At 34.7% G+C, this 22,406-nt stretch overlaps 1 protein-coding gene across 1 annotated transcript in view; it reads left to right on the top strand.

Moving 5' to 3' along the window:
* LOC308148767 (delta-like protein C) overlaps positions 1-22,406 on the top strand; it is a gene marked incomplete at its 5' end in the record, with an annotated part of 173,783 nt that overhangs the window by 23,581 nt on the left and 127,796 nt on the right. The window contains 2 exons of the mRNA XM_080522278.1: positions 21,599-21,768; positions 21,857-22,073. Of these exons, the coding sequence (XP_080378404.1) occupies positions 21,599-21,768; positions 21,857-22,073 (387 nt within the window). The remainder of the gene's footprint in view (positions 1-21,598; positions 21,769-21,856; positions 22,074-22,406) is intronic.

Below are 22,406 nucleotides of genomic sequence, written 5' to 3'. Positions count from 1 at the left end.
CCAGGTTGGATTGTTATTACGGTGACTGTCAAAATAAAAGTACCAAGTTGGATTTTTATCATGGAAAATGTCAAAATAAAAGTACCAGGTTGGATTGTTGCTACGGTAACTGTCAAAATAAAACCACCAAGTTGGATTGTTATTATGGTGACTGTCAAAATAAAATCACCAAGTTGGATTGTTATTATGGTGACTGTCAAAATAAAAGTGCCAAGTTGGATTCTTATCACGGTGACTGTGAAAATAAAGCTACCAAGTTGGATTGTTAATATGACTGTCAAAATAAAACTGGCAATGTGGATTGTTATTATGACTGTCAAAATAAAACTACCAAGTTGGATTGTTATCACGGTCATATCAAAATAAAACAACCAAGTTGGATTGTTATTTTAGTGACTGTCAAAATAAAACCACCAAGTTGGATTGTTATTACGGTGACTGTCAAAATAAAAGTACCAAGTTGGATTGTTATTATGACTGTCAAAATAAAAGAGCCAAGTTGTATTGTTATCATGGTCACTATCAAGATTAAACTAACAAGTTGGATTATTATTATGGTGACTGTCAAAATAAAAGTCCCAAGTTGGATTGTTATTATAGCAACTGTGAAAATAAAAGCACCAAGTTGGATTGTTGTTCCAGTGACTGTCAAAATAAAAGTGCCAAGTTGGATTGTTATTATGACTGTCAAAATAAAACTACCAAGTTGGATTGTTATTATGATGACTATCAAGATAAAACTACCAAGTTGGATTGTTTTTTTAGTGACTGTCAAAATAAAACCACCAAGTTGGATTGTTATAATGGCGACTGCCAAAATAAAAGTGCAGAGTTGGATTTTTATTATGATGACCGTCAAGATAAAACTACCAAGTTGGATTGTTATTATAGCGAATGTGAAAATAAAAGCACCAACTTTGATTGTTATCATGGTCACTATCAAAATAAAACAACCAAGTTGGATTCTTATTATGGTGACCGTTAAAATAAAACCACCAAGTTGGATTGTTATTACGATGACTGTCAAAATAAAAGAGCCAAGTTGTATTGTTATCATGGTCACTATCAAGATTAAACTAACAAGTTGGATTATTATTATGGTGACTGTCAAAATAAAAGTCCCAAGTTGGATTGTTATTATAGCAACTGTGAAAATAAAAGCACCAAGTTGGATTGTTGTTCCAGTGACTGTCAAAATAAAAGTGCCAAGTTGGATTGTTATTATGACTGTCAAAATAAAACTACCAAGTTGGATTGTTATTATGATGACTATCAAGATAAAACTACCAAGTTGGATTGTTTTTTTAGTGACTGTCAAAATAAAACCACCAAGTTGGATTGTTATAATGGCGACTGCCAAAATAAAAGTGCAGAGTTGGATTTTTATTATGATGACCGTCAAGATAAAACTACCAAGTTGGATTGTTATTATAGCGAATGTGAAAATAAAAGCACCAACTTTGATTGTTATCATGGTCACTATCAAAATAAAACAACCAAGTTGGATTATTATTACGGTGACTGTCAAAATAAAAGTGCCAAGTTGGATTATTATTATAGCGACTGTGAAAATAAAAGCACCAAGTTGGATTGTTGTTCCAGTGACTGTCAAAATAAAAGTGCCAAGTTGGATTGTTATTATGACTGTCAAAATCAAACTACCAAGTTGGATTGTTATTACGATGACTGTCAAAATAAAAGAGCCAAGTTGTATTGTTATCATGGTCACTATCAAGATTAAACTAACAAGTTGGATTATTATTATGGTGACTGTCAAAATAAAAGTCCCAAGTTGGATTGTTATTATAGCAACTGTGAAAATAAAAGCACCAAGTTGGATTGTTGTTCCAGTGACTGTCAAAATAAAAGTGCCAAGTTGGATTGTTATTATGACTGTCAAAATAAAACTACCAAGTTGGATTGTTATTATGATGACTATCAAGATAAAACTACCAAGTTGGATTGTTTTTTTAGTGACTGTCAAAATAAAACCACCAAGTTGGATTGTTATAATGGCGACTGCCAAAATAAAAGTGCAGAGTTGGATTTTTATTATGATGACCGTCAAGATAAAACTACCAAGTTGGATTGTTATTATAGCGAATGTGAAAATAAAAGCACCAACTTTGATTGTTATCATGGTCACTATCAAAATAAAACAACCAAGTTGGATTATTATTACGGTGACTGTCAAAATAAAAGTGCCAAGTTGGATTATTATTATAGCGACTGTGAAAATAAAAGCACCAAGTTGGATTGTTGTTCCAGTGACTGTCAAAATAAAAGTGCCAAGTTGGATTGTTATTATGACTGTCAAAATCAAACTACCAAGTTGGATTGTTGTTATGATGACTATCAAGATAAAACTACCAAGTTGGATTGTTATTTTAGTGACTTTCAAAATAAAACCACCAAGTTGGATTGTTATTATGGTGACTGTCAAAATAAAACTACCAAGTTGTATTTTTATTATGGTGACTGTCAAAATAAAACCATCAAGTTGCATTGTTATGATGACTATCAAAATAAAAGCACCAAGTTGGATTGTTGTTACGGTGACTGTCAAAATAAAACCACCAAGTTGGATTGTTGTTCCAGTGACTGTCAAAATAAAAGTGCCATGTTGGATTGTTATTATGACTGTCAAAATAAAACTACCAAGTTGGATTGTTGTTATGATGACTATGATAAAACTACCAAGTTGGATTGTTATTTTAGTGACTTTCAAAATAAAACCACCAAGTTGGATTGTTATTATGGTGACTGTCAAAATAAAACTACCAAGTTGTATTTTTATTATGGTGACTGTCAAAATAAAACCATCAAGTTGCATTGTTATGATGACTATCAAAATAAAAGCACCAAGTTGGATTGTTATTACGGTGACTGTCAAAATAAAACCACCAAGTTCGATTGATAATATGGCGACTGCCAAAATAAAAGTACAGAGTTGGATTCTTATCATGGTGACTGTCAAAATAAAACTCCCAAGTTGGATTGTTATTAAAAGGGACTGTCAAAATAAAACTCCTAAGTTGGATTGTTATTACGGTGACTGTCAAAATAAAAGTGCCAAGTTGGATAGTTTTTACAGTGACTCTCAAAATTAAAGTACCAAGTTGGATTGTTTTTATAGCGACTGTCAAAATAAAAGCACCAAGTTGAAATTGTTATTATGGTGACTGTCAAAATAAAAGAACCTATTACGGTGACTGTCAAAATAAAAGTACCAAGTGTGATTGTTTTTGTAGGGACTGTCAAAATAAAAGTACCAAGATGAATTGTTATTAAAAGGGACTGTCAAAATAAAACTCCCAAGTTGGATTGTTATGGTCACTATCAAATTAAAAGCACCAAGTTGGATTGTTATTGAGGCGACTCTCAAAATAAAACCACCAAGTTGGATTGTTATAATGGTGACCATCAAAATAAAAGTGCCAAGTTTGATTGTTTTTACAGTGACTGTCAAAATAAAAGTGCCAAGTTGGATTGTTGTTATGGTGAGTGTCAAAATAAAACTACCAAGTTGTATTTTTATTATGGTGACTGTCAAAATAAAACCATCAAGTTGCATTGTTATGATGACTATCAAAATAAAAGCACCAAGTTGAAATTGTTATTATGGTGACTGTCAAAATAAAAGAACCTATTACGGTGACTGTCAAAATAAAAGTACCAAGTTGGATTGTTTTTGTAGGGACTGTCAAAATAAAAGTACAAAGTTGGATTGCTATAATGGCGACTGCCAAAATAAAAGTGCAGAGTTGGATTCTTATCATGGTGACTGTCAAAATAAAACTCCCAAGTTGGATTGTTATTATGATGACTGTCAAAATAAAAGACCATATTTGGATTGTTATTATGACTGTCAAAATAAATGTACCAATTTAGATGTTTATTAAGGTGACTGTCAAAATAAAAACCCCAAGTTTGATTGTTGCAATGGTGACTGTCAAAATAAAACTACCAAGTTGGATTGTTATTATAGCGACTGTGAAAATAAAAGCTCCAAGTTGGATTGTTGTTCCAGTGACTGTCAAAATAAAAGTGCCAAGTTGGATTGTTATTATGACTGTCAAAATAAAACTACCAAGTTGGATTGTTATTATGATGACTATCAAGATAAAACTACCAAGTTGGATTGTTTTTTTAGTGACTGTCAAAATAAAACCACCAAGTTGGATTGTTATAATGGCGACTGCCAAAATAAAAGTGCAGAGTTGGATTTTTATTATGATGACCGTCAAGATAAAACTACCAAGTTGGATTGTTATTATAGCGAATGTGAAAATAAAAGCACCAAGTTTGATTGTTATCATGGTCACTATCAAAATAAAACAACCAAGTTGGATTCTTATTATGGTGACCGTTAAAATAAAACCACCAAGTTGGATTATTATTATGGTGACTGTCAAAATAAAACCACCAAATTGGATTGTTGTTATGGTGACTGTCAAAATAAAAGTGCCAAGTTGGATTATTATTATAGCGACTGTGAAAATAAAAGCACCAAGTTGGATTGTTGTTCCAGTGACTGTCAAAATAAAAGTGCCAAGTTGGATTGTTATTATGACTGTCAAAATAAAACTACCAAGTTGGATTGTTGTTATGATGACTATCAAGATAAAACTACCAAGTTGGATTGTTATTTTAGTGACTTTCAAAATAAAACCACCAAGTTGGATTGTTATTATGGTGACTGTCAAAATAAAACCACCAAGTTCGATTGATAATATGGCGACTGCCAAAATAAAAGTACAGAGTTGGATTCTTATCATGGTGACTGTCAAAATAAAACTCCCAAGTTGGATTGTTACTACGGTGACTGTCAAAATAAAACTCCCAAGTTGGATTGTTATTATGATGACTGTCAAAATAAAACTCCCAAGTTGGATTGTTATTATAACGACTTAAAATAAAAGCACCAATGTGGATTGTTATTACAGTGACTGTCAAAATAAAAGTCCATATTTGGATTGTTATTATGACTGTCAAAATAAAAGTACCAATTTAGATGTTTATTAAGGCGACTGTCAAAATAAAACCCCCAAGTTGGATTGTTATTAAAAGGGACTGTCAAAATAAAACTCCTAAGTTGGATTGTTATGGTCACTATCAAACTAAAAGCACCAAGTTGGATTGTTGTTACAGTGACTGTCAAAATAAAAGTACCAAGTTGGATAGTTTTTACAGTGACTCAAAATTAAAGTACCAAGTTGGATTGTTTTTATAGCGACTGTCAAAATAAAAGCACCAAGTTGTAATTGTTATTATGGTGACTGTCAAAATAAAAGAACCTATTACGGTGACTGTCAAAATAAAAGTACCAAGTTGGATTGTTTTTGTAGGGACTGTCAAAATAAAAGTACCAAGATGAATTGTTATTAAAAGGACTGTCAAAATAAAAGTCCCAAGTTGGATTGTTATGGTCACTGTCAAATTAAAAGCACCAAGTTGGATTGTTATTACGGTGACTGTCAAAATAAAAGTGCCAAGTTGGATTGTTGTTATGGTGACTGTCAAAATAAAACTACCAAGTTGTATTTTTATTATGGTGACTGTCAAAATAAAACCATCAAGTTGCATTGTTATGATGACTATCAAAATAAAAGCACCAAGTTGAAATTGTTATTATGGTGACTGTCAAAATAAAAGAACCTATTACGGTGACTGTCAAAATAAAAGTACCAAGTTGGATTGTTTTTGTAGGGACTGACAAAATAAAAGTACAAAGTTGGATTGCTATAATGGCGACTGCCAAAATAAAAGTGCAGAGTTGGATTCTTATCATGGTGACTGTCAAAATAAAACTCCCAAGTTGGATTGTTATTATGATGACTGTCAAAATAAAAGACCCAAGTTGGATTGTTATTATGATGACTGTCAAAATAAAAGTCCATATTTGGATTGTTATTATGACTGTCAAAATAAAAGTACCAATTTAGATGTTTATTAAGGCGACTGTCAAAATAAAAACCCCAAGTTTGATTGTTATAATGGTGACTGTCAAAATAAAACTACCAAGTTGGATTGTTATTAAGGTGACTGTCAAAATAAAACTACCAAGTTGGATTGTTGTTATGGTGACTGTCAAAATAAAACTACCAAATTGGATTGTTGTCACGGTGACTATCAAAATAAAACAAACAAGTTGGTTTGTTGTTACAGTGAATGTCAAAATAAAAGCCCCAAGTTGGATTGTTAGTATAGGGACTGTCAAAATAAAAGCACCAAGGTGGATTGTTGTTATGGTAACTATCAAAATAAAACCACCAAGTAGGGTTGTTATTATGGTGCCTGTCAAAATAAAAGTACCAAGTTGGATTTTTATTACGGTGACTGTCAAAATAAAAGTACCAGATTGGATTGTTATTAAGGTGACTATTCAAATAAAACCCCCAAGTCTAATTGTTATAATGGTTACTGCCAAAATAAAAGTACCAAGTTGGATTTGGGAGAATGTGCACCTGGTCCAGGACCAGCGGTTCACCGTCTCCATGGAGACGGAGCCCAGCGTTCCCACACTTCGTTTGATCAGTGTTTAACTTGAGATCGTCGCCACGGAAACGGGTCGGTAGACAGAACAGATGAAAGGCAGAACGTTTTAATCTGAAAGTCTGTGCTCTGCTGAGCTGCAAGTTCCAGGATTATGAGGCGATCGTGATCCAATCAGAGGAACGTCCTAATGACTTCCTGCTGCACCGCGCCGAGCAGGTTCCACCGCTTCTTTGTTCTCATCCAAACGTTCTTCAACGTTCTTCAACGTTCTTTCACGTTCTTCAACATTCTTCAACGTTCTTTACTGTTCTTCAATGTTCTTTAACGTTCTTCAATGTTCTTTAACGTTTATCAACATTCTTCAACGTTCTTTAACGTTCTTCAACGTTCTTTAACGTTTATCAACATTCTTCAACGTTCTTTAACGTTCTTCAACGTTCTTCAATGTTCTTTAACGTTCTTTAAAGTTCTTTAACGTTCTTTAACACTCTTTAATGTTCTTTTATGTTCTTTAACATTATTCAACGTTCTTTAACGTTCTTTAACACTCTTTGAAGTTATTTAACGTTCTTCAATGTTCTTTAACGTTCTTCAATGCTCTTCAATGCTCTTTAACGTTCTTTAACATCCTTCACCGTTCTTTAATGTTCTTTTACATTCTTCAACATTCTTTAACGTTCTTTAACACTCTTTAAAGTTATTTAATGTTCTTTAACATTCTTTAACGTTCTTTAACACTCTTTAAAGTTATTTAATGTTCTTTAACATTCTTCAACGTTTTTCAACGTTCTATAACGCTCTTTAATGTTCTTTAATGTTCTTTAACACTCTTTAAAGTTCTTTAACGCTCTAACACTCTTTAATGTTCTTCAATGTTCTTTAACGTTCTTCAATGTTCTTTAACGTTCTTCAACATTCTTCAACGTTCTTTAACGTTCTTCAACGTTCTTCAATGTTCTTTAACTTTCTTCAACGTTCTTCAACATTCTTTACCGTTCATCAATGTTCTTCAATGTTCTTCAACGTTCTTCAATGTTCTTTACCGTTCTTCAACGTTCTTTAACGTTTATCAACATTCTTCAACGTTCTTTAACGTTCTTCAATGTTCTTCAATGTTCTTTAACGTTCTTTAAAGTTCTTTAACGTTCTTTAACACTCTTTAATGTTCTTTTATGTTCTTTAACATTATTCAACGTTCTTTAACGTTCTTTAACACTCTTTGAAGTTATTTAACGTTCTTCAATGTTCTTTAACGTTCTTTAAAGTTCTTTAACGTTCTTTAACATTCTTCAATGCTCTTCAATGCTCTTTAACGTTCTTTAACATCCTTCACCGTTCTTTAATGTTCTTTTACATTCTTCAACATTCTTTAACGTTCTTTAACACTCTTTAAAGTTATTTAATGTTCTTTTACATTCTTCAACATTCTTTAACGTTCTTTAACACTCTTTAAAGTTATTTAATGTTCTTTAACATTCTTTAACGTTCTTTAACACTCTTTAAAGTTATTTAATGTTCTTTAACATTCTTCAACGTTTTTCAACGTTCTATAACGCTCTTTAATGTTCTTTAATGTTCTTTAACACTCTTTAAAGTTCTTTAACGCTCTAACACTCTTTAATGTTCTTCAATGTTCTTTAACGTTCTTCAATGTTCTTTAACGTTCTTCAACATTCTTCAACGTTCTTTAACGTTCTTCAACGTTCTTCAATGTTCTTTAACTTTCTTCAACGTTCTTCAACATTCTTTACCGTTCATCAATGTTCTTCAATGTTCTTCAACGTTCTTCAATGTTCTTTACCGTTCTTCAACGTTCTTCAACGTTCTTCAATATTCTTTACCGTTCTTCAACGTTCTTTAACGTTCTTCAACGTTCTTTAACATTCTTCAACGTTCTTTAACATTCTTCAATGTTCTTTAATGTTCTTCAAGGTTCTTCAAGGTTCTTTAACATTCTTCAAGGTTCTTTAATGTTCTTTAATGTTCTTCAACGTTCTTTAACATTCTTCAACATTCTTTAACGTTCTTTAACATTCTTCAACATTCTTTAACATGCTTCACCATTCTTTAATGTTCTTTAACATTCTTCAATGTTCTTCAACATTGTTCAATGCTCTTTAGCATTCTTTAACATGCTTCACCATTCTTTAATGTTCTTTAACATTCTTCAACGTTCTTTAACATGCTTCACCATTCTTTAATGTTCTTTAACATTCTTCAACGTTCTTTAACATGCTTCACCATTCTTTAATGTTCTTTAACATTCTTCAACATTCTTTAACATGCTTCACCATTCTTTAATGTTCTTTAACATTCTTCAACGTTCTTTAACGTTCTTCAACATTCTTTAATGTTCTTCAAGGTTCTTTAACGTTCTTTAACATTCTTCAACGTTCTTTAACGTTCTCCAACGTTCTTTAACCTTCTTCAATGTTCTTTAATGTTCTTCAAGGTTCTTTAACGTTCTTCAATGTTCTTTAACGTTCTTCAACATTCTTCAACGTTCTTTAATGTTCTTCAATGCTATTTAACGTTCTTTAACATCCTTCACCATTCTTCACCATTCTTTAACGTTCTTCAACGTTCTTTAACATTCTTCAACATCCTTCAACATCCTTCACCGTTCTTCAATGTTCTTCAACGTTCTTTAACATCCTTCAATGCTCTTTAACGTTCTTTCACGTTCTTCAATGTTCTTTAACGCTCTTTAACGTTCGTTAACGTTCTTCAATGCTCTTTAATGTTCTTTCCTATTCTTTAACATCCTTCACCGTTCTTCAATGTTCTTTAACGTTCTTCAATTATCTTTAACGTTCTTCAATGCTCTTTAACGCTCTTTAACGTTCTTTAACGTTCTTCAAATCCTTCACCGTTCTTCAATGTTCTTTAACGCTCTTTAATGTTCTTTAACATTCTTCAATGCTCTTTAACGTTCTTTCCTGTTCTTAAACATCCTTCACCGTTCTTCAATGTTCATTAACGTTCTTCAATGCTCTTTAACGCTCTTTACCGTTCTTTAACGTTCTTCAACATCCTTCACCGTTCTTCAATGTTCTTTAACGTTCTTCAATTATCTTTAATGTTCTTCAATGCTCTTTAATGCTCTTTAACGTTCTGTAGCGTTCTTCAACATCCTTCACCGTTCTTCAATGTTCTTTAACACTCTTTAATGTACTTTAACGTACTTTAATGTTCTTTAATGTTCTTTAACGTTCTTCAATGCTCTTTAACGTTCTTCAATGTTCTTCAATGCTCTTTAACGTTCTTTATCATCCTTCACCATTCTTCAACGTTCTTTAACGTTCTTCAACGTTCTTTAACATCCTTCAATGCTCTTTAACGTTCTTTCACGTTCTTCAATGTTCTTTAACGCTCTTTAATGTTCTTTAACGCTCTTTAACGTTCTTTAACGTTCTTCAATGCTCTTTAATGTTCTTTCCTGTTCTTTAACATCCTTCACCGTTCTTCAATGTTCTTTAACGTTCTTCAATTATCTTTAACGTTCTTCAATGCTCTTTAACGCTCTTTAACGTTCTTTAACGTTCTTCAAACCCTTCACCGTTCTTCAATGTTCTTTAATGCTCTTTATCGTTCTTTCCTGTTCTTTAACATCCTTCACCGTTCTTCAATGTTCATTAACGTTCTTCAATTATCTTTAACGTTCTTCAATGCTCTTTAACGCTCTTTACCGTTCTTTAACGTTCTTCAACATCCTTCACCGTTCTTCAATGTTCTTTAACGTTCTTCAATTATCTTTAATGTTCTTCAATGCTCTTCAATGCTATTTAACGTTCTGTAGCGTTCTTCAACATCCTTCACCGTTCTTCAATGTTCTTTAACACTCTTTAATGTACTTTAATGTTCTTTAACGTTCTTCAATGCTCTTTAATGTTCTATGACACCATTCACATTTCTTCAATGTTCTTTAACACTCTTTAATGTACTTTAACGTACTTTAATGTTCTTTAACGTTCTTTAACGTTCTTCAATGTTCTTTAACGTTCTTTAACATCCTTCACCATTCTTCAACGTTCTTTAACGTTCTTCAACGTTCTTTAACATTCTTCAACATCCTTCAACATTCTTCACCGTTCTTCAATGTTCTTTAACGTTCTTTCACGTTCTTCAATGTTCTTTAACGCTCTTTAACGTTCTTTAACGCTCTTTAACGTTCTTTAACGTTCTTCAATGCTCTTTAATGTTCTTTCCTGTTCTTTAACATCCTTCACCGTTCTTCAATGTTCTTTAACGTTCTTCAATTATCTTTAACGTTCTTCAATGCTCTTTAACGCTCTTTAACGTTCTTTAACGTTCTTCAAACCCTTCACCGTTCTTCAATGTTCTTTAACGTTCTTCAATTATCTTTAACGTTCTTCAATGCTCTTTAACGCTCTTTAACGTTCTTTAACGTTCTTCAAATCCTTCACCGTTCTTCAATGTTCTTTAATGCTCTTTATCGTTCTTTCCTGTTCTTTAACATCCTTCACCGTTCTTCAATGTTCATTAACGTTCTTCAATTATCTTTAACGTTCTTCAATGCTCTTTAACGCTCTTTACCGTTCTTTAACGTTCTTCAACATCCTTCACCGTTCTTCAATGTTCTTTAACGTTCTTCAATTATCTTTAATGTTCTTCAATGCTCTTCAATGCTATTTAACGTTCTGTAGCGTTCTTCAACATCCTTCACCGTTCTTCAATGTTCTTTAACACTCTTTAATGTACTTTAATGTTCTTTAAGGTTTTTCAATGCTCTTTAATGTTCTATGACACCATTCACATTTCTTCAATGTTCTTTAACACTCTTTAATGTACTTTAACGTACTTTAATGTTCTTTAATGTTCTTTAACGTTCTTCAATGTTCTTTAACGTTCTTTAACGTTCTTTAACGTTCTTTAACGTTCTTCAATGCTCTTTAATGTTCTTTGACACCCTTCACATTTCTTCAATGTTCTTTAACACTCTTTAATGTACTTTAACGTACTTTAATGTTCTTTAATGTTCTTTAACGTTCTTCAATGCTCTTTAATGTTCTTTGACACCCTTCACATTTCTTCAATGCTCTTTAACACTCTTTAATGTACTTTAACGTACTTTAATGTTCTTTAATGTTCTTTAACGTTCTTCAATGTTCTTTAACGTTCTTCAATGCTCTTTAACGTTCTTTAACGTTCTTCAATGCTCTTTAACGTTCTTTAACGTTCTTTAACGCTCTTTAACGTTATTTAACATCCTTCACCGTTCTTCAATGTTCTTTAACGTTCTTCAATATTCTTTAACGTTCTTCAATTATCTTTAACGTTCTTTAACGCTCTTTAATGCTCCACAATGTTCTTTAACGTTCTTCAATGCTCTTTAGTGTTCTTTCACGTTCTTTAACATCCTTCACCGTTCTTCAATGTTCTTTAGCGTTCTTCAATATTCTTTAACGTTCTTCAATGCTCTTTAACGTTCTTTAACGCTCTTTAATGCTCTACAATGTTCTGTAACGCTCTTTAACGTTCTTTTACGTTCTTCAATGCTCTTTAACGTTCTTTCACGTTCTTTAACATCCTTCACATTTCTTCAATGTTCTTTAACACTCTTTAATGTACTTTAACGTTCTTCAATGCTCTTTAACATTCTTTATCGTTCTTCAATGTTCTTTAACGTTCTTCAATGCTCTTTAATGTTCTTTAACGTTCTTCAATACTCTTTAACGTTCTTTAACGTTCTTCAACATCCTTCACCGTTCTTCAATATTCTTTAACGCTCTTTAACGTTCTTTAACGCTCTTTAACGTTATTTAACATCCTTCACCGTTCTTCAATGTTCTTTAACGTTCTTCAACATTCTTTAACATTCTTCAGTTATCTTTAACGTTCTTTAACGCTCTTTAATGCTCTACAATGTTCTTTAACATTCTTCAATGCTCTTTAACGTTCTTTCACGTTCTTTAACATCCTTCACTGTTCTTCAATGTTCTTTAACGTTCTTCAATTATCTTTAACATTTTTCAATGCTCTTTAACGTTCTTTAATGTTCTTTAACGTTCTTCAACATCCTTCAACATCCTTCACCGTTCTTCAATGTTCTTTAACGTTCTTTAACGTTCTTCAATGTTCTTTAACGCTCTTTAACGTTCTTTAACGTTCTTCAATGCTCTTTAACGTTCTTTCACGTTCTTTAACATCCTTCACCGTTCTTCAATGTTCTTTAACGTTCTTCAATATTCTTTAACATTCTTCAATTATCTTTAACGTTCTTTAACGCTCTTTAACGCTCTACAATGTTCTGTAACGCTCTTTAACGTTCTTTAACGTTCTTCAATGCTCTTTAACGTTCTTTCACGTTCTTTAACATCCTTCACCGTTCTTCAATGTTCTTTAACGTTCTTCAATATTCTTTAACGTTCTTCAATTATCTTTAACGCTCTTTAACGCTCTTTAACGCTCTACAATGTTCTGTAACGCTCTTTAACGTTCTTTAACGTTCTTCAATGCTCTTTAACGTTCTTTCACTTTCTTTAACATCCTTCACCATTCTTCAATGTTCTTTAACGTTCTTCAATTATCTTTAATATTCTTCAATGCTCTTTAACGCTCTTTAACGTTCTGTAGCGTTCTTCAACATCCTTTACCGTTCTTCAATGTTCTTTAACACTCTTTAATGTACTTTAATGTTCTTTAACGTTCTTCAATGCTCTTTAATGTTCTTTGACACCATTCACATTTCTTCAATGTTCTTTAACACTCTTTAATGTACTTTAACGTACTTTAATGTTCTTTAATGTTCTTTAACGTTCTTCAATGCTCTTTAATGTTCTTTGACACCCTTCACATTTCTTCAATGTTCTTTAACACTCTTTAATGTACTTTAACGTACTTTAATGTTCTTTAACGTTCTTTAACGTTCTTCAATGTTCTTTAACGTTCTTTAACATCCTTCACCATTCTTCAACGTTCTTTAACGTTCTTCAACGTTATTTAACATTCTTCAACATCCTTCAACATTCTTCACCGTTCTTCAATGTTCTTTAACGTTCTTTCACGTTCTTCAATGTTCTTTAACGGTCTTTAACGTTCTTTTACATCCTTCAATGCTCTTTAACGTTCTTTCACGTTCTTCAATGTTCTTTAACGCTCTTTAACGTTCTTTAACGTTCTTCAATGCTCTTTAATGTTCTTTCCTGTTCTTTAACATCCTTCACCGTTCTTCAATGTTCTTTAACGTTCTTCCAGTATCTTTAACGTTCTTCAATGCTCTTTAACGCTCTTTAACGTTCTTTAACGTTCTTCAAATCCTTCCCCGTTCTTCAATGTTCTTTAACGTTCTTTCCTGTTCTTTAACATCCTTCACCGTTCTTCAATGTTCTTTAACGTTCTTTAACGTTCTTCAATTATCTTTAACGTTCTTCAATGCTCTTTAACGCTCTTTACCGTTCTTTAACGTTCTTCAACATCCTTCACCGTTCTTCAATGTTCTTTAACGTTCTTCAATTATCTTTAATGTTCTTCAATGCTCTTCAATGCTATTTAACGTTCTGTAGCGTTCTTCAACATCCTTCACCGTTCTTCAATGTTCTTTAACACTCTTTAATGTACTTTAATGTTCTTTAAGGTTTTTCAATGCTCTTTAATGTTCTATGACACCATTCACATTTCTTCAATGTTCTTTAACACTCTTTAATGTACTTTAACGTACTTTAATGTTCTTTAATGTTCTTTAACGTTCTTCAATGTTCTTTAACGTTCTTTAACGTTCTTTAACGTTCTTTAACGTTCTTCAATGCTCTTTAATGTTCTTTGACACCCTTCACATTTCTTCAATGTTCTTTAACGTACTTTAATGTTCTTTAATGTTCTTTAACGTTCTTCAATGTTCTTTAACGTTCTTTAACGTTCTTTAACGTTCTTTAACGTTCTTCAATGCTCTTTAATGTTCTTTGACACCCTTCACATTTCTTCAATGTTCTTTAACACTCTTTAATGTACTTTAACGTACTTTAATGTTCTTAAATGTTCTTTAACATTCTTCAATGCTCTTTAACGTTCTTTAACGTTCTTCAATGCTCTTTAACGTTCTTTAACGTTCTTTAACGCTCTTTAACGTTATTTAACATCCTTCACCGTTCTTCAATGTTCTTTAACGTTCTTCAATATTCTTTAACGTTCTTCAATTATCTTTAACGTTCTTTAACGCTCTTTAATGCTCTACAATGTTCTTTAACGTTCTTCAATGCTCTTTAGTGTTCTTTCACGTTCTTTAACATCCTTCACCGTTCTTCAATGTTCTTTAGCGTTCTTCAATATTCTTTAACGTTCTTCAATTATCTTTTACGTTCTTTAACGCTCTTTAATGCTCTACAATGTTCTGTAACGCTCTTTAACGTTCTTTTACGTTCTTCAATGCTCTTTAACGTTCTTTCACGTTCTTTAACATCCTTCACATTTCTTCAATGTTCTTTAACACTCTTTAATGTACTTTAACGTACTTTAATGTTCTTTAACGTTCTTTATCGTTCTTCAATGTTCTTTAACGTTCTTCAATGCTCTTTAATGTTCTTTCACGTTCTTTAACGTTCTTCAATACTCTTTAACGTTCTTTAACATCCTTCACCGTTCTTCAATGTTCTTTAACGTTCTTCAATATTCTTTAACATTCTTCAATTATCTTTAGCGTTCTTTAACGCTCTTTAACGCTCTACAATGTTCTTTAACGTTCTTCAATGCTCTTTAACGTTCTTTCAAGTTCTTTAACATCCTTCACTGTTCTTCAAAGTTCTTTAACGTTCTTCAATTATCTTTAACATTTTTCAATGCTCTTTAACGTTCTTTAATGTTCTTTAACGTTCTTCAACATCCTTCAACATCCTTCACCGTTCTTCAATGTTCTTTAACGTTCTTTAACGTTCTTTAATGCTCTATAATGTTCTGTAATGCTCTTTAACATTCTTTAACGTTCTTCAATGCTCTTTAACGTTCTTTCACGTTCTTTAACATCCTTCGCCGTTCTTCAATGTTCTTTAACACTCTTTAATGTACTTTAATGCTCTTTAATGTTCTTTAACATCCTTCACAATTCTTCAATGTTCTTTAACACTCTTTAATGTACTTTAATGTTCTTTAATGTTCTTTAATGTTCTTTAACGTTCTTCAATGCTCTTTAATGTTCTTTGACATCCTTCACTTTTCTTCAATGTTCTTTAACACTCTTTAATGTACTTTAACGTACTTTAATGTTCTTTAATGTTCTTTAACGTTCTTCAATGTTCTTTAACGTTCTTTAACGTTCTTTAACGTTCTTCAATGCTCTTTAACACTCTTTAATGTACTTTAATGTTCTTTAGTGTTCTTCAATGCTCTTTAATGTTCTTTGACACCCTTCACATTTCTTCAATGTTCTTTAACACTCTTTAATGTACTTTAACGTACTTTAACGTTCTTCAATGCTCTTTAACATTCTTTAACATCCTTCACTGTTCTTTATTGTTCTTTAACATTCTTCAGCCCTCTTTAACGTTCTTTAATATTCTTCAACGTTCTTCAATTTTGTTCAACGTGTTTCAGCGTTTTTCAGCGTTTTTCAGCATTTTTCAACATTTTTCAACATTTTTCAACATTTTTCAACATTTTTCAACGTTCTTCAATGTTCTTTAACATTCTTCAATGTTCTTCAACGTTCTTCAATGTTCTTCAATGTTCAACGTTCTTCAATGTTGGACTCGGCTGGAGTTTGACGGAACCGACGGCGGAACGTTGATCTTGTTACAAACACAGAGATTGAGTTCAGTGGGCGGAGTCAGTCCGACTCACAGCAGCATGTCGTCTGCATATCGACCAATCACCACGGAGCTCCAGAAGGATGAAGGTGGTGATGATGATGATGAGGAAGATGACGACGACAATGACGATGACCGAGATGAGGAAGATGATGAAGACGGAGATAATGAGGAGGAAGAATATCAAGATGACGATGGTGGTGATGATGATGATGATTGTTCTGAAGATGAAGATGGTTCTGATGATGATGATGGTTCTGAAGATGATGATGGTTCTGATGATGAAGATGGTTCTGATGATGATGATGGTTCTGATGATGAAGATGGTTCTGAAGATGAAGATGGTTCTGAAGATGATGATTCTGATGATGATGGTTCTGATGATGAAGATGGTTCTGAAGATGAAGATGGTTCTGAAGATGATGGTTCTGATGATTGTATTTTTTTGCTTCTCTTTAATTTAACTTGATAATTTTCTGATACATTTCTGGTTTATTGATGTTTTCAAGTCGCTATTTGTCACACGATAATTCTACTGTACTGTACTCTACTGTACTGCACTCTACTCTACTGCACTCTACTGTACTGTACTCTACTGTACTCTACTGCACTCTACTGCACTCTACTGTACTCTACTGCACTGTACTGTACTGTACTCTACTGCATCCTACTGTACTGTACTCTACTGTATCCTACTGTACTCTACTGTAGTCTACTGCACTGTACTCTACTGTACTGAACTCTACTCTACTCTAGCGCACTCTACTGTACTGCACTCTACTGTACTCTACTGCACTGTACTCTACTGCACTGCACTCTACTGTATTCTACTGCACTGTATTCTAATGTACTGCACTCTACTGTGCTCTACTGCACTGTACTGTACTGTACTCTACTGTACTCTACTGCACTCTACTGTACTGCACTCTACTGTACTCTACTGCACTCTACTGTACTGCACTCTACTGTACTCTACTGCACTCTACTGTACTGCACTCTACTGTACTCTACTGCACTGTGCTCTACTGTTGTCTACTGCACTGTACTGTACTGCACTCTTCTGCACTCTACTGTACTGCACTCTACTCTACTGTACTGCACTCTACTCTACTGTACTGTACTCTACTGCACTCTACTGTACTGAAGTCTACTGTACTGCACTCTACTCTACTGCACTCTACTGTACTGTACTGTACTGTACTGTACTGCACTCTACTCTACTGCACTCAACTGTACTGCACTCTACTGGTCTGTACTCTACTGTACTGTACTGCACTCTACTGCACTCTACTGCACTCTACTGTACTGCACTCTACTGTACTGTACTGTACTGCACTCAACTGTACTGCACTGTACTCTTCTGTTGTACATTACAGTGCTGTACTGTATTCTACTGTACTGTATTGTGCTGTACTATTGTACATTACAGTAAAGTACTGTATCTACAAGTACAGTACCTTACAGTACAGTACTCCAATATATAGTACAGTACATTACAGTATAGTACTGTACTGTAATGTACTGTACAGTACAGTAGAGTACAGTACAATACAGTACAGTTCAGTACGGTGCTGTACAGTACAGTACTCTACAGTACAAATACAGTACAGTAGGGTACAGTAGTGTACTCTACTGTACTGTACTCTACTGTACGTAGCATGATGTGCAGTGATGCTGGTGACAAATTACTAATGTAGTTACAATCGTAGAGTTACTATTTTCGTGTCACTATTTTCGCGTTACTATTGTAGTTACTATCGTAGCGTTACGAATGTAGCGTTACTATCGTATTGTTACTATTGTACGTTACTATTGTAGTTACTATGGTAGAGTGACTATTGTAGAGTTACTATTGTAGCATTACTATTGTAGCATTACTATTGTAGCGTCACTATCGTAGCGTTAATTTTGTAGAGTTACTTTACTATTGTAGTTACTATGGTAGAGTTACTATTGTAGAGTTACTATTTTCGTGTTACTATTTTCGCGTGACTATTGTAGCGTTACTATCGTAGCATTACGATCGTAGTGTTACTATTGTAGTGTTTCTATTGTAGTGTTGCTATTGTAGAGTTACTATTGTAGTTACTATTTTAGAGTTACTATTGTAGAGTTACTATCGTAGAGTTACTATCATTGCATTACTATCGTAACATTACTATCGTAGCGTTACTATCGTAGTTACTATGGTTGAGTTACTATTGTAGAGTTACTATTGTAGCATTACTAATGTAGAGTTACTATTGTAGAGTTACTATCATAGGGTTACTATTGTAGTTACTATTTTCGCATTACTATTGTAGTGTTACTACTGTAGCGTTACGATCGTAGAGTTACTGTTGTAGCGTTACTATTGTAGCATTACTATTGTAGCGCTACTATTGTAGCGTTACGATCGTAGCGTTGCTATTGTAGTCACTATGGTAGAGTTACTATTGTAGTTACTATGTAGTTACTATTGTAGAGTTACTATCATAGCATTACTATTGCAGAGTTATTATTGTAGCGTTAATATTGTAGAGTTACTATTGTAGAGTTACTATTGTAGAGTTACTATCACAGCATTACTATTGCAGCGTTACTATTTTTGCGTTCCCATTGTAGCGTTACTATTGTAGTTACTATGGTAGAGTTACTATTGTAGAGTTCTTTTTTTAGCATTACTAATGTAGCGTTACTAATGTAGCGTTACTATCGTAGCGGTACTATCGTAGCGTTACTATTTTCGTGTTCCTATTTTCGCGTCACTACTTTCGCGTTACTATTTTCGCGTTACTATTGGAGAGTTACTATCGTAGCACTACTATTGTAGCAATATTATTGTAGAGTAACAATTGTAGCGTTACTATTTTAGAGTTACTATCATATCGTTAATATTGTAGCGTTAATATTGTAGCATTACTATTGTAGCGTTACTATCGTAGCGTTACTATTTTCGCGTTACTATTTTCGAGTTACTATTGTTGCGTTACGATCGTAGTGTTACTATTGTAGCGTTACTAGTGTAGAGTTACTATCGTAGCACTACTATTCTAGCATCACTATCGTAGCGTTACTATTGTAGCGTTAATATTGTAGCCTTAATATTGTAGCCTTAATATTGTAGCCTTAATATTGTTGCGCGCTTCAGGGCAGCCCTCTGGCACTTGCATGCAGTCTGCAGCTCACCTGACCCGCCCCCCCCCCCCCCCCCTCCCCCTCCACCTTCTCCACTCTCAGCCAATCACAGGCCACTTCGCTCTAACGGTGCGTTCAGGTAACACAAAAGAGTGGGAACAAACTAACATGACTAAACTATATCACTGCACCAAGAACAGAGATGTTACACTACTTTGTAATTTTCCTGAGTAAAAAGATGTTTTGGCAGGAAGCCCTGCCCCCTTTTTTCAATCAGTCAATCAATAAAAAACTTTGTTTGCCCCCAGGGGGCGATGAAAAGGTCGCACAGAGCAGGTAGCGCAAATAAATAAATACATGAATGAATAGATAAAGAGTGCAACAGACTACAACTACATCACCAGGTAAATAATTCGCAGTAAAAAATCTGACAATAAAACCACGAGTCAGATATAAATACAACAAAGAATGAAGGTCAAAGGTCAAATATGTACCGGCAGGAGGTCAAAGGTCAAATATGTATCAGCAGTAGGTCATGTACCATTGTAGAGTTACTATTGTAGAGTTACTATTGTAGTGTTACTATTGTAGCGTTACTATTGTAGAGTTACTATTGTAGCATTTCTATTGTAGCGTTACTATTGTAGAGTTGCTATTGTAGAGTTACTGTCGTAGCGTTTCTATTGTAGAGTTACTATTGCAGAGTTACTATTATAGCGTTACTATTGTAGCATTACTATTGTAGAGTTACTGTCGTAGCGTTTCTATTGTAGAGTTACTATTGTAGAGTTACTATTGTAGCGTTACTATTGTAGAGTTACTCTTGTAGCGTTACTATTGTAGCGTTACTATTGTAGCGTTACTATTGTAGAGTTACTATTGTACAGTTACTATTGCAGAGTTACTATTGTACAGTTACTATTGCAGAGTTACTGTCGTAGCGTTTCTATTGTAGCGTTACTATTGTAGCGTTACTATCGTAGAGTTACTATTGTAGCGTTACTATTGTAGCATTACTATTGTAGAGTTACTATTGTAGAGTTACTATTGTAAAGTTACTATTGTAGCGTTACTATTGTAGTTACTATTGCAGAGTTGCTATTGTAGCGTTACTATTGTAGCATTACTATTGTAGTGTTACTATTGTAGAGTTACTATTGTAGAGTTACTATTGTAGAGTTACTATTATAGAGTTACTATTGTAGTTACTATGGCAGAGTTACTATTGTAGCGTTTCTATTGTAGCGTTACTGTCGTAGCGTTACCATTGTAGAGTTACTATTGTAGCGTTACTCTTGTAGAGTTACTGTTGTAGCGTTACTCTTGTAGAGTTACTGTTGTAGCGTTACCATTGTGGAGTTATTATTGTAGCGTTACTATTGTAGAGTTACTATTGTAGCGTTACTAATGTAGCGTTGCTATTGTACAGTTACAATCGTAGAGTTACTAGTGTAGAGTTACTATTGTAGCGTTACTATTCAGGGCTGTCCTCTGGTACTTGCATGCAGTCTGCAGTTCACCTGCCCCTCCCCCCTCTAGGTCGCACAGAGCAGGTGGTGCAAATGAATAAATAAATGAATGAACAGACTACAACTGCATCACCAGGTAAATAATTCGCAGTAAAAAATCGGACAAAACCATGAGTCAGATATAAATACAACAAAGAATGAAGGTCAAAGGTCAAATGTGTACCAGCAGGAGATCAAAGGGTCAAATATGTATTGGCAGTAGGTCAAAGGTTTAACCTGGACCAGCAGGAGGTCAAAGGTTAAACGTGTACCAGCAGAAGATCAAAGGTTAAACGTGTACCAGCAGGTACATCCAAGGAGGTTTTTTTTTCTTGTTGCATGAATGAGATTCAGCATATTTTAATAGTTCAGATCAACAAACCTTCAGATTCTTGTGTCGTCTGAGAAAAACTGTTTTTTCTTGATGTTTTCTTGAAGTTTTTACAGAAGTTGGTTTGTTTGTTGATTTGAAGTAATTTCTACAAATACACATTTTCTCTGTAGAGGACTTAATGACCCTTCGTCTTTAGTGCCCAAACTTTTCTTTTGTCGTTGGTTTTCCGAGGAGCAGAAGTTCAACACTTCATCCTTCAGTGGTTTGCGTCTGGAAGATGTTATCGTCTGGGAAATGTCATCGTCGTTGCTTCACCACAGGATTCTGTTGCAATGTGATGCTAGTGGGGCCGGTGTGGTTGACCTCTCCGTTCCTCCCTGCAGATCTGAACTACTGCACCAACCACCGGCCGTGCCAGAACCAGGCGTCGTGCACCAACACGGGCCAGGGCAGCTACACCTGCGCCTGCCGGCCCGGCTTCTCCGGGAAGAACTGCCAGATCGAGACCAACGAGTGCGACAGCAACCCCTGCAAGAACGGCGGCGGCTGCAAGGTACCGACGCTCGGAGGAGTCCCAGTCGCCGTCTCAGTTAACGTCCGCCGTGACCCCTGACCCGTGACCTGTCACCTCTCTGCCACAGGACCTGTTGGACGACTACTGGTGCGAGTGTCCGAAGGGATTCTACGGCAAGAACTGCGAGGTCAGCGGCATCAGGTGTGCCGACGACCCGTGCTTCAACCGCGGCACCTGCGTGGAGAAACCCGCCGGCGGCTACAGCTGCCACTGCCCCCCCTCCTTCACTGGCTCCAACTGCGAGAAGAGGACCGACAGATGCAGCAGCAACCCCTGCGCAAACGGTATTGTACCCCGAACCCTGCACCCCGAACCCCAAACCCCAAATGCTGTATCCTGAATGCCGTACCCCAAACCCTGAACGCTGTATCCCGAACCCCAAACACCGCACCCTTAACCCTGTACTTCGTACCCCATACTCTGTACTCTGTAGCACAAACCCCATACCCTGTGCTCCTTACCCCAAACCCCATACCCTGTACTCCCTATCCTAAACCCCGTACCCTGAACCCCACACCACAGCGCTACTGTGCTGGAAACGCGTAGAGTCACATGATGGTCCGACACTGAATGGTTGTCACTTTTTGAAGTGAAACTGCATAAACACAGTGAGCAGC

Source organism: Blennius ocellaris (assembly GCF_963422515.1).
Source record: "Blennius ocellaris genome assembly, contig: SCAFFOLD_56, whole genome shotgun sequence".
Taxonomy (NCBI): Eukaryota; Metazoa; Chordata; class Actinopteri; order Blenniiformes; family Blenniidae; genus Blennius; species Blennius ocellaris.
The sequence above is the reverse complement of the archived record's forward strand: the minus strand, read 5'-3'. Positions and strand labels throughout refer to the sequence as shown.